At 46.2% G+C, this 18,971-nt stretch overlaps 1 protein-coding gene across 3 annotated transcripts in view; it reads left to right on the top strand.

Annotated features, from left to right (window-relative positions):
• LOC147701646 (osteoclast-associated immunoglobulin-like receptor) overlaps positions 1 to 18,971 on the top strand; it is a 909,258-nt gene that overhangs the window by 741,426 nt on the left and 148,861 nt on the right. For all 3 annotated transcript variants that reach the window (XM_086930267.1, XM_086930268.1, XM_086930266.1), the window contains one exon: positions 17,495 to 17,533. In XM_086930267.1, coding sequence (XP_086786393.1) covers positions 17,495 to 17,533 — 39 coding nt within the window. The remainder of the gene's footprint in view (positions 1 to 17,494; positions 17,534 to 18,971) is intronic.

The following is an 18,971-nucleotide window of genomic DNA, read 5'->3' as shown; positions in this document are numbered from 1 at the left end:
ATAAGATAAGGCTGAAAAAGTTGAAATGGAAACGCGGGTCAGGATAGCTTTTGAAATTTTTTACTACATAATACAAATAGAAACAAAAAAAATTAGAAACAGCAAAACCTTCTCTGAGCAAGCATCAATATGCTCAGTGTCATTTAAATAACTACAGAAGATATACTGCCAGGCAAGTTTGTGAAATAGTATCAAAACACTATCAACACTTCAAAATGTCTAGAGTTCAGGTGCTTGCTGTACTACGTCAGAACAAATACATATTTTTCAGAGTATTAAAATTAAATCTAATTGATGTTCAAATACTGGACAGAAATAAACTAAAGATTGTTTTGTAGACCATCTTTTAATATCAGAACCTTCCCTAAGCAGGAGTTTCAGAAACTAGATTCCAGTCTGCCTTGCAGCAAAGTATGTGGTCCTGATGGTTATTTAGTCGATTCTTTCAAGGCTTTTTCAGATATTTTGATTATCAATCATTTAAGACTTGCTTATTTTATTTTAGATGGGGGTGCAACTCCCCTTTACTTTATTATAGGGAATGTCTGATTTTTTTTTACAAAAGTATAAAGATCAAGAAAATCCGAACTCTTATTGCACTATGATATTTTTGACATTCAGACTATAAGTCACTGTGAAGTTACCAGCCAATAGATTTAATAAAGTATGGCACAAATTAAGCCATCAAGACAAAAACTGATTTCTGGTAACCAATTATTTATTAACACTATTTACCACATTAAAGGGGTTGATCTATTCCTCAAAATGGAACACCAGCAATATTTTTGTATATTAGATGTATGTATAAAATACTGACACAAGATTCATTTTACATTTGTCAAATATGGGGTCTTTTGTTTAAAATCTATTTTATTATTTTCCACATGCCTGTGTGCACAAGTTTTACACCGAAACTGTTATTGACAATCGCACAAACATATCACATCTTGGCAGATCATTTTGTCCTTCGTGGAGATAAACAATGTCCGAGTCCTGGATCAGTAGGTAGCCCCATACCTGTCTTTGCTTGTTAGGGGCATTTATTCCCTTCATGTTGATGGAAAGACATTTAACTTGGGTCATAACAATTTATGCAAGAGAGGATGTAAAGCCCCATGTAGAACCCGCCCCTCTGCTAATGGTGGAACTTTTGGATTGATTGGGCGCCCACTGTGCCCTGGTGTGGGAGGTACTATAAGAGGGCTAGTTGCAACCGTCCCAGGTTAATCTCCTGGTGTAAGATGATGTGTTTCCAATGGTGAAGAAGAGGAGCGATAATAAGGTAAGATCACTGCCACCCCCGGAGTGTTCAAGAATAGTGAAAGGGAGGGGAAAAAGACAAGCAAACAATAATGTCAAAAAGACCAACTGGAACAACAATAGTCCATTCCAGTCCTGGAGTGACCCTTCAGTATATACCAGGGCAACTCTGAGGAAGTCGCTCCTCCTGGGGACCAATTGATTAGTGGGGGTGCCACCATGATCCTGTTGGTAGCCCAGCGGCCTTCCCATAACTTCAAAGTGGAGAAGAAAGCACCATCTAAAGACCAGGACCCTATTAGGGTGAGCCCCTGCCTGGAGGTTGCCAAAGTAAGCGTCACACTATTTGCATGGGAGGCCGCAAATCTCTAGCAGGCCTCATCCGTAGAAATGTAATATAAGCTGCTAAGTATTAGAAGAAACAGTGAGACTGATTGCCATGAAGGTTTCAAGAGTGTGAATTCATTGTAGCTGAATTTGACAGGTGGCTAAAATGCTGTACTTCTGCAGTTAAGATGCACCAGGGTGGGTTTGAGGCAGGTTGAGAGTTAAACAGAGTTCGGGCATCGCTCATAGATCTGAGATGCTGTATAATGTCCTGGTTGGCCTGTTGTGACAGAGCACTTGCCTTCCATGCCCGGTTTCTCGGACGAGGTTCAGTTGACCATTCCAGCCGCTGCAGCGACCTGGACTGGGCAAGGCCAGAATTCAGGATGGAGGGACGGAACTCTGTTGTAAGTTGGAGTAGCTGCTGGGCCTCCCGTAGAGATCTGAGTGATCTACGCTTGCCTTCCTATGTGAAAATCAGGGCAAAGGGATGACCCAACTGATATTTAACTTTCAGGTCTCTCAGCTTGTCTGTGACCGGTTTGCAATCCCTGCACCCACACAGAGTGACGGGGGCTAGGTCTGAATGCTGTGTCCGCCTTAGGTCAGGTCAGCTTTCTTTCTGGCAGCCTTTAGGATTGCCTCCTTCTCAGGGAAGAAGTGTTAGGATGTTCCCACGAGGGGCTGCTACCCAGTGTTCACTATCCAGAGCTGAAGGGGAGGCATCCTCATCACACCTAACCACCTGTGTGGGACATGATGTCCTGCCCTTCTACGCCCCTGGGGAACCCCCTGATGCGTAGGTTATTCCTCCGTCTCCTGTTTTCCAGGTCCTCCTGCTTGATTTACAGCTCAATGTACTGTTCCTTGGACCATCAGGATTCAAGCAAGCCGGGCCGACGACGGCTGAAATGCCAGAAACCGGTCCCCGGAAGCTTGTTTCCTTCCCAGTACAAGAATTGGCTTGGTAGTTTGGTTTGCCCTGTTCCCATCATGCACTGGGACAGGAACAGACTAATTTGCATGTAGCCAGGTTCTGAGCTGGGATGGTGCAGTGAGCTAAAAAACGGTGATGGATCAAGCCCTGATCTTTGGACTGGGTAAGAGTGGTCTGCTTAATTCAGACACTCTGTTCATCACCACCCCCTTTTCTGAATCGTTCCTTGAGGGCTGTCATCCTGCGCCATAGCTCTTCCTGGTCCACAGTTCACTTGTTGAGTGTTCGCTCGAGATCGTCTACTCTACCCCCAATTTCTGACACATCGCGCCGGAGGTCCTGCAGTCATGTTTTAAACTCGGTTTTGAGTGAGCCAATTTCTGCCTTGATTTCTTGTAAGAAGTTAGTGATAAAGGCCTGAGTAAGGGGGCTTGCCTCAGGGCCCTTGGGGTAGTGACCACCGGTAGACCCTGCTGTGTCATACTGGCAGGAGGCAGCTTTAACCTCATGGCTAGGACCATAGTTTCTAAAGTGGGGCCTGGGGTGGTGTCCTTTCCTGCTTTGGCACGGGACATGTTCCTCCTGCATTGCCCTCTGTTCAGTGTGGCCACATGGCGGGTCGAGTCCCAGGTTGGTAGACCCAGGCGTGGGGTCACAATGCTTCTTGGTGATCATGCCCCACGGGTAGGGGTGGCTCCGTGGGCCTCAGCAAGACTCGCGCCAGGGCCCCCGGGGGTCACCACGGATGGAGGCCGCAGAGTCCGACCAGGACTCTGCAACCGTGCGTCCCCTGGCAGGGATCCGGGTGGTGGGTGTCAATGACCGTCAGACAAGGTATCGCTGAGGTGGAGGGATGTTACGTAACAACAAATGGGTAAACCCAAGGGAGTCACTGGGACCTGGGTAACTAGCGGTACAAAAGGGAAGGGGTCCCAGGATACTATAGAATGCACAGTAAAAACAGTTTAGTGGCAAGGTAAAGAACATATAGAATCAACTGTAATGTACATTGTTATTTAATCACAAAGTACCAGTGCGTAAAAACTTGCATACTCAGCATATGTTTGCATGATAACAAATTATAGTGCCCAAAAGAGGGGAAGTGGGAGTGAGAGTGATAGGAGGTAGTGCAAGGTAAGGTAGAGTTCTACAGTATAGGTCAAATGTACTTATCCAGAACCCTACTTAGAAACTGGCTCCAACAAGAACCAGAAACAGATACACATAAATATACAAAAGGGTATTCTGGCATTAACCATGCTTCTAAAAAATAGCAGTGCAATTTCAATGACAAGTTTACTGCCCTACGGTGAAATTACTCTTTTCCACTAGCTCGCATTTTTGAGCATGCCTATGCCATTTTTAACATTTATACATCTTGCTGTGATAATTACCCATACCCCATATAAACATCCTAATCGTACCAAGACATAACTCTTTCTTCACTCCTTTCCACGCATCCGGCGTGATCGCGACGTGCATTCACTCCGCCGGCAGTCGGTGTCTTAAGCAGCGTTTCACAGACGCATTTCCCTCGCTTCTGTGATGCCACGTCCGATGGCTATGCGCGACTGAACAAGCATGCGGGTATGTCTCCCGCACCACCTCCTGCCCCTACGGCTTGTCTCGAGTGTTGACATCAAATATTAGTGTTGGCTCGGTCCGTAACTCACACTGGGTTTTAATTGTTTCCCCAGATACCGCGGGTAGCTGTCTACACGCGGGCAGCGTTTTTTGATTTATGCTTTCACCCTTGATAAGTTTTAAGACACACAAGTGTATCCTGTGTAAGTAGATTTACTCTTATTTCTAGCCAATAGTGGGCATTTGGCACGCTCCATTTGGGTAACAGCGTGTACATTTAAATATTTTCCCGATCTACCCCAGACTGTGATCTATGACATCCACACCATGGGAGACTTCGAGACCCACGGTATTCAGTTATTTTACCTCACTTCTCCTCCGTGTTTACCACCATTTAGACTATGTACACCTGATCCCTAGGGGACTTTTTTTATTTTGTTTCTATTCATGTTTCCGCTTTAGAGAGTCTGCCCAAACCTGTCCCTTGTCCTGAGGAAGACCCTCTGGTAAGGGCCCACCTATCCCTACCCTGACGTGGGGTCGAAACGTCGACAACAGATCCCTCTACCAGCTTCTAATCTGAGCTTGAAATTGCACTGCTATTTTTTAGAAGCATGGTTGACGCCAGAATACCCTTTTGTTCATTTATGTGTATCTGTTTCTGGTTCTTGTTGCAGCCAGTTTCTAAGTAGGGTTCTGAATAAGTACATGTGACCTATACTGTATTACACTACCTTACCTTGCACTACCTCCTATCACTCTCACTCCCACACCTGCTCCCCCTCTTTTGGGCACTATAATTTGTTATCATGCAAACATAGATTGGGTGTGCAAGTTTTTACGCGCTGGTACTTTGTGATTAAATAACAGTGTACATTCCAGTTGATTAATTTCTGTGTGTTCTTTACCTTGCCACTAAACTGTTTTTACTGTGCATTCTATAGTATCCTGAGGTGGAGAGATGGCATCACAGGCTCCAGGCAGCGGGAGCCCCAGAGAGTGTAGGGCCAGCCCCACAGCGCAGAGCCCTGTGTCAATTAGTGAAACACAGTGTCTGCTCAGGCAAACAAGCGCGGCCTGCAGCAGTCTCGGCGCCAGAGGAGGATTCCCACAGCTACCGCCAGGTGCTGCATTCGTGGATGCAGGTACGGGGTCATCGGTGTGCAGGCCCTAGTCCACAAAGCCAACAGACTATGCCCCTGCAGGGGCGATCAAGGCCCTCGACACACGTGGCGCTTCCTCCAGGCCCGGGCCAAAGATGGCAGGTCCAGTTTTATTTCCCTTTTTAGGTCTCGCCTGTCGATGCGCATGCGCATCGAGCAAGGCGAGAGTATTGGCACTTATCCGCTCTTTATCCACACTGCAAGGAATCGTGGCGATTCCTTGCAGTGCACGAGAAATTTAAGCTCAATGCGCATGCGCATTGAGCTTAAATGCGCGTGCACATGCCCCCAGCCGCCTACTCTCTCTCACAGCCTCCCCCAGCTCCACCCCCTCACTACTTGAATGCACGGCCGCTAGGCCGTGCCTCCCCTACTCTCCTCCCCCCTCCTCCTCTCCTCCCCTGCCTGCCTGCCGCTAGGCCGTGCCTCCCCTACTCTCCTCCCCCCTCCTTCTCCTACTCTCCTCCCCTGCCTGCCTGCCGTGTCGCACCTCTCCGCCCCCTCCCCTGCCCGCCCCTTCCCCTGCCCGCCGTGTTACGGTGAAAGGCTTGTTTCCGTTTGTCTCTCTCCTTTCAGGTATTCCCTTCCTGTATTCTTTTTCCTCGAGCTTTACAATATTTCTCCCAAGTGCCCCCACCTTCTACCTTTGTCCCTCAATTTAAACATTTTCCTTGCCTCTCTCCTCCGTTCCCGGTTCCCACGCTGCCTGTCCCTGCCTGTCTTTGGGGTCTCCGTCTTCTTTGGTTGTCCCTCCCCTACCCGCCGTGTCGCATTTCTCCTCCCCCCTCCACTGGTCCCCGCAGCCTCCTCGAGTGAAGCCCCTGCCTGCGCCAGCCCTGCCTGTGAGTACCGCGTGCCTGCAGCAGCTCTCCGAATTCGACTGCCTCCTGCAGGCGACCCCTCCCTTACATGTTACTGCTCCATGTCTCTGACCGCATCGTTTCTCTCCGCCTGTGACTGCTCCTGCCTGCGATTGTTCGTTGACTGTAACTGGTCTCCAGTTGTGTGTGTGCGCTCTGTAACTGCTGCACACATGAGCCTGCTCCTGCGATTGCTTCCTGTCCGACTGTTTCTTGTGTTTGTTTAACAGTTTATTCTGACCAATTGATTTACAGTTCACATTCGGGATTTCACACGGTTTGCGAAGTTAGCTGGAAACTAAGTATATGCTGGGGCTTTGTCAGGTACATGCAAACGAGAGCAAACTTACTCAAACACAACTCCAGACCTTCCTGAAGTAAAATCCTTGTCTGACTGGCGCAGAGTTAAAAGAGGCGAACGCGCTGTCGTCGTTTGCGTTCCAACTTAAATATATCGCGCCAAAAGATTAAAAGCAAAGAAGAGCTCACTCACGCGCACACACGCAAATAGTTGTAACTTTTACAGCGCGTGCCTCTTGAATTTACGTAGCAAATCTCGCGTCATTGTTGATAAAAAAACACGTGCTCAATTATACTATATCCAATCCTGGCTGCCCCGCTACAGTATTTGCACTGAATTATTGCTCGCCCATGTCAGGCTTCGTTTAGCGCTTGCAAACGGATGTAGATTTAATATAATGTTACCCGTCTTCAGCCATGGTTCTTTCCTTCGCGTTTTGCCTCGTTGACTCTGCGAGAACCCCTTTAACTTCCACGGCTCAGAACCGGAACGCAGCAGCCAGTCGGATACCAAAAGCAAACGAAGCCATAATCGTTGTCGCCCCACCGTCGCTCTCTTCCACAGGTTTCCCATCTCTTCGGACATCCGCTTCCAGGAACATACAGTTTCCTCTTTTGGTCACCATATAGCAGTGGGAGTCTAATGCTAAGCCTGCCGCTGCGTTTGGGTTTGAAGTCGAGCAGGCTGTGATGTCCTCGCTTCCAGGCACTGTATCTGACCCTCGGGCGCTCTCTGCTAATAGCCAGTCAAGCCCCAGCACTGTCTGCTCTTATTTTTTTCGCACTCACCCTCACTCACCCTCACCCCCTCCCTCACCCTCCCTCACCCTCACTCACCCTCACTCACCCTCACTCACCCTCACTCACTCACCCTCAACCCCTCACCCTCACTCACCCTCACTCACTCACCCTCAACCCCTCACCCTCACTCACCCTCACTCACCCTACATCCCTCACTCACCCTCAACCCCTCACCCTCACTCACCCTCAATCCCTCACCCTCACTCACCCTCACTCACCCTCAATCCCTCACTCACCCTCAACCCCTCACCCTCACTCACCCTCAATCCCTCACCCACACTCACCCTCAATCCCTCACCCTCACTCACCCTCAATCCCTCACCCTCAATCCCTCACCCTCACTCACCCTCAACCCCTCACCCTCACTCACCCTCACTCTCACTCACCCTCACCCCCTCACCCTCCACCCTCACTCACCCTCAACCCCTCACCCACCCTCAACCTCAACCTCAACCCCTCACCCTCACTCACCCTCACCCTCACCCTCACTCACCCTCACCGTCACTCACCCTCGCTCACCCTCACCATCACTCACCCTCACTCATCCTCACCCTCACTCACCCTCACTCACCCTCACCCTCACTCACCCTCACCCTCACTCACCCTCACTCACCCTCACCCTCAACCCCTCACCCTCACTCACCCTCACCATCACTCACCCTCACTCATCCTCACCCTCACTCACCCTCACTCACCCTCACCCTCACTCACCCTCACCCTCACTCACCCTCAACCCCTCACCCTCACTCACTCACCCTCACTCACTCACCCTCAACCCCTCACCCTCACTCACCCTCACTCACCCTCAACCCCTCACCCTCACTCACCCTCACTCACTCACCCTCAACCCCTCACCCTCACTCACCCTCACTCACCCTCAACCCCTCACCCTCACTCACCCTCACTCACCCTCACTCACTCACTCACCCTCAACCCCTCACCCTCACTCACCCTCAACCCCTCACCCTCACTCACCCTCAACCCCTCACCCTCACTCATCCTCAATCCCTCACCCTCACTCACCCTCAACCCCTCACCCTCACTCACCCTCAATCCCTCACCCTCACTCACCCTCAACCCCTCACCCTCACTCACCCTCAACCCCTCAGCATCACCCTCACTCACCCTCACTCACCCTCAACCCCTCACCTACCCTCACCCTCAAACCCTCACCCTCACTCACCCTCAACACCTCACTCGCCCTCACCCTCACTCACCCTCAACCCCTCACCCTCACTCACCCTCACTCACCCTCACCCACCCTCACTCACCCTCACTCACCCTCAACCCCTCACCCTCACTCACCCTCACTCACCCTCAACCCCTCACCCTCACCCACCCTCAACCCCTCACCCTAACTCACACTCACCCTCACCCTCACTCACCCTCACTCACCCTCAACCCCTCACCCTCACACAGTGCAATAGGTCTCGGAGCATTTGAGTTAGAGCTTTTAGAAATGTTTATGGCTTTTTTTTTTAATTCTTTAGCATTGGCTACAGGAAACAAAAATGCTAAAGATTTACAAAAAAACCCATAAACAATTCTAAAAGCACTAACTCTAATGCTGCGAGACCTATTGCATTTCCAATGCTTGTTTATAGAGTCATTAGCCTTTGCTATCCAAAAGGATGAGGTAATTTAGCCACCTAACACACACACAGCTTGGATTACGCTCTACACACATGCTCTTTTGTTGTTCTTCAGTCCTAAATTCGAAGTACATTAGAGAGTATTTAACATGTTCTCGCTATTTCAGAAATAGGTGGCTGTAGAGCTAATAAACCTTCCTATGAAAAATCTATTCCCGTGTTACATAAATGTTTCCACAGCTGACCGAAATGCTATCTGGGGCAGGTGCATATTTTATTCATTTTTGTTTTTTGAAAATATAAAATCATTTGTTATATGTTTTTTTCATGGCAAGATTCAAGCCCCAGACGTATCACTTTCTATTGACCCACTCACGCAGGAGGATTAGCAGTATCTGATGTGAAGGCCTATTATCACATATATTTTCCACAATATTTATTTAGATTCTGAAGAGTGCATGCTTTGTGTATATATTGTGATAATAACATAACGGACACGATTTTAAGAGATAAGAACAGTCAAGAAATTCTTAAATGCACTCTGCATCGTAGGGTCAATATGTGACTTAACAAAGAGGCAACCCATGAGATGACCCATCATCGGTGTAAGCCCCTGCTTTCTCTCGCAAATACAATGGCATATTTATACCTGCGTGTGGCATCCCTTGTGGTGACCTATCACAGCTATAAATCTTTTGTACCCGACCCAAACCTGTTTTTCACTAGCCAACATCCCTGGACCGATGACTGCAAGCTGCAAAGAAGAAGCAATCTCCCCCTGCATATCAGCGACTGTCCTCAAGGCAAGCACAACTCTTTCTGCAGTCTTCCCCTTTGACTGTGGCCTCTGTAGCCATTTCGAACTGCTGGAAGATGGTGTGCCAAGACAGCTATACTCCCACTTCTACAGACCCAGCAGGCTTTTAACACTGCTGAGAGAGACTGATCTCCCTCCAGGCCCCACACTCTTGCAAAAAACTACAAACCATAAAATATTCACGCCAAAGGTGTAATCTTAGAAAGCAGACTGAGCGTTTGGTTAATTATTACTTAAATGTATATATTACCCTGTTCCCTACCTGTGCCTCCCCCTACTCAGCATAGAAGGATACTAAAAGATCTTATGAACTGTGAATGCTCCGGTAACTCAACACTATAAAAATATTTACAGATATTTTGCATATTTACTTAATGCAATACAAATCTTGTTCATTTTTTTGGAAAGAAATACTAATTAGTAGTTATAAGGATTGCCTAGCTGCACTTGATTTTTTCATGGGCTTGAGAACTTACCTTGCAAGCTCCAAACCAGAACGGTTATCTGATTATTACCGTCCATTAGCCTGCTCGGTTTGGCCTTGCAAAGTTACATTCTTACCTTTAAATCTGATCTCGATGGCAGTATACTAAATCCTTAGATTCAAATGTATACCTATGCTGCGTAGTGGCAGAACAGAGGCCCCCGCAGTGCCTGTGATGGGGGGGAGGGGGGGGAAGGGGGGTCCGCGCTCCAGGGGGGGCCCTCAGCAAAGTACCCTGGCCTGACAGACCTTGATTGTACCTTGCAGGGGGCTCCCTCAAGTTTTGTTGTGCATTGCAGCATGCAGTCAAACATCAATCTAATCGTTGTGCATATTCAATCCAACATCTCAACCAACTGTCAATATTGGAAGTCTTTCTGAGACTTTCTTTGTATGATTTACATTAGTCGGATTGGTGAGCATAGCGCGTTGCAGAGTTTTTGTTGATTGATTGCATGCGGTGTGGTATTCTACCAGACTCTAATTGTCTCAGCAGCCATCTGAGTGGATGGTTTATCAAATGCAGAATAAGGTGTGTTACTGAAGGTTAGCTGACCCAACCTTAGGGCTGTCCAAATAACAAGGACAGGATCCCACAGTCGCAGTAATGGTACCTTATTCCTGATATTCTAGGACAAGCCAGCCGTCTTGATGGCAATCCAAGTAATGAGACATTGATCCTGATGCAATTCCGAAATATGGTTGGCTTCCTGATTCCAGGTTTTGGGATAAGACAATTCGTTCAACAAGGTGGCGTGGCCAAACCACCTAAGATGTAAGAAGCTAGCACTCTGATCCTGGCCCAGGGAATCCTTTAACGGTTTTGAGGCCATGGAACATCTCGGGACGGCGTTCCCTTGAGCGTGGGCTAGCTGCTATTCTGTAATTGGGCTGATTTTTTATCCTGAGGCACTCACAGGTGTTGGAAGCAGCACTAGGGTGGTGCGGGGCTCCAATTCTCAGGGGGCTAGCAGTGTAGGGCAGGCTTCCGAGCTCTCCTGGGGGCTAATCCCACGACTGCCCTTAAAGCCAGGTGAGTGGTGGCACGCATGCCTCAACTCCTGGATGTGCCTGTGACCTGCGGCGGTGCCAGAGATTATGGGCCCACTGTGCACCCGCTGCAGAAAAATATTCCCAATATTAGGCATGCTCTATCAAGCAATCGCTGGAAGACTGGATAAACGGCCTTCCTACAGCAGAGTGATCTATTTTAGGTTTGTACCTTGCTTCCATTTGAATCCTTAGTAAAGTAATATTGGATCTCCACAGGGCAATGTTTAATTTAGTCTATGATATGACTGAACAGGGTACCATGTACATATTAGCCAGTCTCAGAGGTCCAAGTGCAGCTTAAGTTCAAGCAGTCTACTTTATTGAGGCTGGGAAAAACCTAATTATATGGCTAATGAAGGCCATACAGACTCAAACAATTGATCACGTGATTGACTCAAATGATAGCTCGAAGACAGACCCTTCCAAGAAACTCTGCCGCTCCCTTGAAAAGGCCTGGAAAAAAGACCCAACCACCAGCACCAAGGACGCCTTTAAAAACGCCACCCGCACTCACCACCAACTAATCCGAAAAGCCAAGAAAACAGCATTCAAAGATCGACTTGACAACAACGCTCACAACAGCAAGGAACTTTTCAACATCGTCAAGGAATTTTCCAATCCCTCGGCCAACTCCAACGACATCACCCCCTCTCAAACCCTCTGCGACTCCCTAGCCTCATTTTTCCACAACAAGATTGCAGACATCCACAACAGCTTTGACAACCAACCCGGAAACCAACCCACCCTACCATTTGCTGATCATCTTCCCCCCGTGAACACCCTTAACGACTGGAACCCAATCTCCACTGAGGACACCATCCGCCTGATGAATTCCATCCACTCAGGATCCCCCACAGACCCATGTCCTCACCACATCTTCAACAAAGCAGACTCCGTCATAGCACCGCACCTCCGAGACGTCATCAACTGCTCCTTCAACTCCGCCACCTTCCCGGAAGACTGGAAACACGCTGAACTCACCGCCCTTCTGAAAAAACCCACAGCGGACCCCACCGAACTCAAAAATTACCGCCCCATCTCGCTTCTTCCATTCCCGGCCAAAGTCATCGAGAAAGCTGTCAACAACCAGCTCGCCGCCTTCCTCGAAGCCAACAAATCCCTCGACCCCTCACAATCTGGCTTCCGAGCAAAACACAGCACTGAGACCGCCCTCATCGCAGCAACAGACGACATTCGAACTCTACTGGACAATGGAGACACAGTCGCCCTCATCCTCCTCGACCTCTCTGCAGCATTCGACACAGTCTGCCACAGCACCCTTTTACAACGCCTCAATAACATCGGAACCTCGTTCCTCACCGGAAGAACCCAGAGAGTCCGCCTTCCACCATTCAAGTCCGAGGCCTCTGAAGTCATCTGCGGCGTACCACAAGGATCCTCACTCAGTCCCACCCTCTTCAACGTATACATGAGCCCCCTCGCGGCCATCGCACGCCAACACAACCTCAACATCATCTCGTACGCGGATGACACTCAACTGATCCTTTCCCTCACCAATGACCCCAGCACCGCCAAAACCAACCTACACGAAGGAATGAAAGAAGTTGCCGATTGGATGAAACAAAGCCGTCTGAAACTGAACTCAGACAAAACAGAAGTCCTCATCTTAGGTACATCCCCCTCTGCATGGGACGACTCCTGGTGGCCGGAAGCCCTCGGAAAAGCACCCATCCCGACAGACCACGCACGGAACCTAGGCGTCATCCTGGACTCTTCGCTCTCAATGAACAGACAAGTCAGCGCCGTATCCTCTTCCTGCTTCAACATTCTTCGCATGCTCAGAAAAACTTTTCGCTGGATCCCCTCCGAAACAAGGAAAACAGTCACCCACGCTCTGGTCACGAGCCGACTGGACTACGGAAACACCCTCTACGCAGGTACTACCGCAAAAATCCAGAAGAAACTCCAACGAATCCAAAACGCCTCAGCCAGACTCATATTAGACATCCCACGCAACGATCACATCTCTGGTCACCTTAAAGACCTCCACTGGCTACCCGTCAATAAGAGGATCACTTTCCGACTGCTTACCCACGCACACAAATCACTCTACGACATCGGTCCAGAATGCCTCAACTCACGACTGTCCTTCTACACCCCCTCCCGCCAACTACGTTCTTCCAACCAAGCCTTCGCCACTATACCTCGCATCAACAAGACCACCATGGGAGGCAGATCCTTTTCATACCTGGCTGCTAAAACATGGAACTCACTCCCCGCTTACCTTCGTCTTACCCAGAACCACCTAGCATTCAGAAAGCAACTTAAAACGTGGATATTTGACAAGTAATCCTCCTCCCCTTCCTAAGCGCCTTGAAACCCTCCGGGTATGTAGTGCGCTATATAAATTCTTTGACTTGACTTGACTTGACATTGCACAGTGCTCATTTTAAGTACATTCAGTTTAATGTTATATATAGGGCATACTACATCCGGGGGCGTTTCATGCCATTTTCTTAACTGCTACCCCAGATTGCCGTAGATACCATGCTAGTATGGCAGGGTTTTGGTATACGTGTTGGGACTGTCCCTAAACTATGACCTACTGGAAGGAGGTGAGTAACATTCTTTCCTGAATCCTGTGGCATTGGCTTCTTCAGATACCCGAAAAGCAACACAACTGAATCTAAATTTGAGGATCACACCTTGCTGTTAGACAAAAGATCTCTAACTAACTCCTAACTGGAAGTCTCCTTGCCACCCTAAAATTAAGCTTTGGCTTCAGTCGGTTTTGAATGGCAGAAAGTGTCATCCTACGTAGGAAAGACGTCAGAGACCTCCGAAAACATTGCATTGCAATGCAATGGGATGAGATTCTGGTGATCTTCACAAATGAAAACAAAAGCGATGTTAGACATACCTGAGCTTCATTGAGTCTGCAGGCTGCAAGCAAACTGAGGTCAGCAACAAATATGAACGTCAACTATGACATAATTTTCATATGGAGAACAATAGCTGCTGAAGTATAGAGGTGATATATTAAAGTGGCTGGGCCACCTGATACCACAGTGTCATATGATCCTCCCTCAAATCCAGGTATCTTTCACATCATAATATTGAGGTTGTTTTGCTTCTCTCATTTGCTGTTTACTGCTGTTTCAGAAAGGTTATCTTACTTGATAGTAGCTTTGAATCTGAGACCCTGCACAACTAAATCCTTACATTCTCCTTGACTGAGAAGGTGGCTTTCTTTAGGTTGTTCATCTCAATTCTTTCTTTGGTCGATAAGTAGTTAAATGGGCTATAACTGCATTATTTTAGACCAGGAAGCAAGAGGGAATTAGAATATATTATTGCTCTGTCATGGCAATTTGAATGGATAGCTGAAACCTTTACTGCTAGTGTATTAATATTATGTCATGTCCTCGTGAGGGCATGGACTGTCGGTCAGTTGCACTGGCAATCTATGCTGTTTGTTTACTATTTAGAACTAATAAAAATCATTTAAAGAAATTACCTCAATCCAAGGGAAAGGATAAGGTTCGGGCTAGAGTCCCTAAAACTAATAGGCATTCATGGGAATGAGGCAAGGATTTATTGCATAATTCCTTATATTGGGACATGGATGTTGACAACAAGGCCGGAAATGGGACTGGTGTCTCGTTGTCAATCCTCAAAATGAATCAGAGATCCTGACAGGCTGACAGCAACCTTTCAAATGGGGAAGAGATCTTGAGAGCAGTACTGCAAATGGGCAAGCTATTGTGATGGAAATCATAGGAGCAAAATGGCATTGTGGCCTTGATGGATTGACTGGGCATGCTACAAGGCTTCTGATGGGAATCCTGGGAATACCAAATGTCTCATAAAAACAGTCCTAGGAATGATATTGGAAAGAGCACTAGGATCCTGATAAAATACTGGGAATGAGTCATGGTCAAAGAAAGTGAGCAAGACCCTGAAGCAAATCTGGCATGGAGTCTGGATCTTAAAGGCGATCTCTGGAATGGGAAACGAAAAGTCCTATTGACAATACTGGGAAATTAACAGAGAACCTGTACAATTTAGGATTAAGGCAAGGATCCTGAAGAGAATGCATGTATAGTGCATGGAACCTGATATCAATCTGGGAAATGGGCCAGGAATACTGGTTAGAATCTTGTGACAGGAACTCCGATCATATTGGTATTCCCAGAAAAAGGACCTAGATCCTAAGTTGAATCCTTGGAAGGGGACCGTGATTCCCAAAAATGATGGGAGTTGCACAGGGATGTTGATGCCGATCACGAGAGTAGCAAAAGCATCTGAGAGTAATCCTGGCAATGAGACCGGTTAGTAATGGAAATCCTAGGAAGGTATATTCATCCTATCAACAGTAATGGCAATGGAAGCAGGATTGAGATTAAATCCTGGGAATGTGACAAGGATCATGGCTGAAGTCATGGGATTGCATGTGTTTCTTGATGGCAAAACTCAGAATAGTGGAGGGGACCTCTTGACAATTCCAACAGGGATCCTTATGTCAATCCAGGGACTGGTTTGACATTTTCATGGAAGACCACGGAATGCATCACAGATCTGACAGCAAGTGTTTCAAGGAGGTATTCTTGGGAAAATAACAGGTATTCTGTTTAAAATCCTTAAAATAACACAGGGAACATAAAGCAACATTCAGAGTGTGACGGGAAGCAGACTTAGTCCTGGGAATGGCACTCAGATTCTTACAGCAATCTTTGAAGTACAACCTGGGTCCAATTGACAATCCTATGAATGAGCCTGGGATCATTTCAGAACGACTGAGGTTGGGATGGATGATCTTGGTCATGGCACACAGATCCTAACCTTGATTCAGGCAATTTAAGAGGAAGCCTGTTGGCACTTCATGAAACTGGACAGGGGATACTAAGAAAAAAATATGGATCCTGGTGAAAGCAAGAGAACAGGACATGGACTTTCGCAGCAATCAGGAGACTAGTAGAGGTGTTCTGAAGACAAAGTTGGAAAATTAATAGATCGCTCACAGAAAATAAATCCTTATAATAAGCCAATGTACTTGACAAGCTTTCTGGAATGGAACTAGGAACATGATGGCAAACCTGTGAATGCACTGCAAGTCAGGTGAAATTAATGGGATCTTGATACCCATTGTGGAATGAGTAGGGATTCCTATTAAAAATCACGAGTATAATGCTGGGAGTCTGGCAACAACCTTTCAAATATCTGGTGACAGCAGTCCTGTTAATGAGACAGCAATGCTGATGATGGTCATCTGAAGAATAGAGGGGTCCTGTCAACAATCTGAGGGTCGGAAGGAACAGAATCAGGTTCCAGTTGAATGTGGGGACAGGACAGGGATTCTGACAGCAATTGAGGAAAGATTAGTATGATACTGTTGACTATTCTAGGAAAGTAACAATGACCTCTTCTAGAAGTGAGCAGTAGACCACCACCCATAGGAAACCATGCACTGATTGCAAATGCACAACCACTACTACAGGATACAAACGGCTCCCCAACACTAGAAGCTATAAAATTAACTTTAATGAAGGTAATGTTCAAATGAAAGTTACAGCACGCTGTTTAGGGCACTATTTGAAGGCTATTTGTGTAATAATAGAAGACATAAACAAGCAAGAACAGCATCTTTATTTGTAAAACTATAAAGAGTGAATATGATACCTAATCTTTGGTGTGCTCCGGGCTCTGCTAATCCATGTATGTGTTTCTCTAAGTCCGTGGAGGGTCCACAATGATCAATAAATGAGTTGATCAGGCCAGAGAAATGGGGAGTTTACAATTTGTTTGTGCAGAGTGGCTGCTGTGGGCGAAGGGAGACTGCTAAGCGATAGCTGATATGAGGAAGGGTGTAGTTTTCGGGTTTGAGTGATATCTTTTTATAAGTCCTCTTCGTAGATGCTTTTGTCCAGGAAGTAGCGGCAGAGAAGATGAAACTGTTTTGAGAGAAAGTGAAGGGAAAATACTACTGGGAGTTATGCATCTCTGCATTTCTCTGTGCAGTATGCATCATAAATGTTGTATATTTGGGTAAAAGGTGGATATTTCATTTTACAATGTCAATGTTTTTCTTCATATTTTGGTGAGAGTGAAGGCTGAAGAAGGGAGGAGTAGCTAAGCCTTTTGGATTTTGATGGTACCTGTTCACTGTTATGGGAGATTGATGGAGACCACAACACTAGTAATATACATTGTGTTACTTTGTACCAGTGGTTTACCTTTGCCAGACATCATATTTAAACGAATCCTTCACTAAATATCACTGTTAGTGAGGCCAAAGTTTCTGCCTGTTTTCATAGTCACTGCAGAGTCTATATAGCACTGTCTATTTTTTTTACAGATGATGGCCAGATGCCTAGCGGCGATTCCAATTCATCAAGTGAGTGATAATTGTCTTCCTTTTTAAATTGCCTTTCACCCCAACCTAGAGAAAGTTCCTGTTTTCACTTGGCTCGTAGATAAAATTAAATGTCTATCTGTGATTGGCTTTGACAATATTATCAGCAATACAGACCAGTGTTCAAACTCTTTGATTAGGATTGTGCTTTTTTGTCGACTCAATGGGACCATTGGCCCAGAAAATTGACCCAGCCCGTATTAGGCTTGTGCTGAGTCAGCTTAATGTAAGCGCCAAAAAAAATCAATAATCTAGCGTTCTAAGGGGCACATGCATCAGCAAAAATACCAATCACAAACGGGCAGATTCGCAGAATCTGCCCCTTTGCAACTGGTATTTTTGCATTTGGGATGCATCAACCCAAATGCTAATTCGCAATTTAAGTAACCGCAAAATTTGCAATTACTTAAATTGCGAATGCATTAGGGAATTGCAAATTGCGATTCCCTAAATGCAATGCAGTTTAAAAAAAAGAATTTATATTGAGAGTTCATATACGTAAGAAACAGTACATATCAATTTCACATAAGATTTTAAAAGGTGGAAAATACAAAATACATACAAGGCAGGATAGAAATATACCATAATATAAATACAGGTTCTGGGAGAAGATATTTCTTTTAAAGTGCAATGTGCATTGTGCAATAGATTGATGAAAACAGACGCTACAATAAGCCCTATACAAGCGTGGCAGCCTATTATAGCCTAGATCCGATCCCAATAGAATAAAAAGAGTTAAGAACCCACAGTGACTAGCATTTAAACAAATTCCAATTTTTATCATATTTTCTGAGTGCCCCTGACCCTAGTGCATATTATTTTTCCCTTCCCTGAACCGTAGATATTTTAGTTTTCCATGCGCTAAAAGTCAGTACTTTGTCTGTTTTCCAAAGTTGTAGAATAAGTGATCTTGCTACGAGGGATGCTATAAATAGTGACTCGTCGTGGGGAGTGGAACTAGGGGAGCAACCAATAGCTGAAATGGAGTCATTAATTGAAATTTGGGTATCTATAGTATTTCTAAGGTATTTTTCAATATCCTTCCAAAATTCCTGTATTTTGGTGCATTCCCATATAATATGTTTCCAATTGCCCTTTTCTTCAAAGTGAAAACACTTATCCTCTACTTGGGGGTATATATTGTGGAGGAACAAAGGTGTTCTATAAATTAACCATTTAGTGAGGAATTGCATCCGTTTAAAATTAGCGCCTCGGAATAGGGATTTATTAAATGTATAAACTTTGTCCCAGGTGGATCTATTAATCTCAATATCTTCTCTCTTTCTCCACCTGTCTCGCCTTGCCATATAGAGTGACTGATTTATCTTCATTGAAATTTTTAATCCAAGTGCTAATCTTCCTCTATTTTATGCTTCACTTATATGTGTTTTATAAAATTAGTTATCTATATCTAGCTCTC

Source organism: Lissotriton vulgaris, chromosome 7 (assembly GCF_964263255.1).
Source record: "Lissotriton vulgaris chromosome 7, aLisVul1.2, whole genome shotgun sequence".
NCBI lineage: Eukaryota > Metazoa > Chordata > Amphibia > Caudata > Salamandridae > Lissotriton > Lissotriton vulgaris.
The sequence above is the reverse complement of the archived record's forward strand: the minus strand, read 5'-3'. Positions and strand labels throughout refer to the sequence as shown.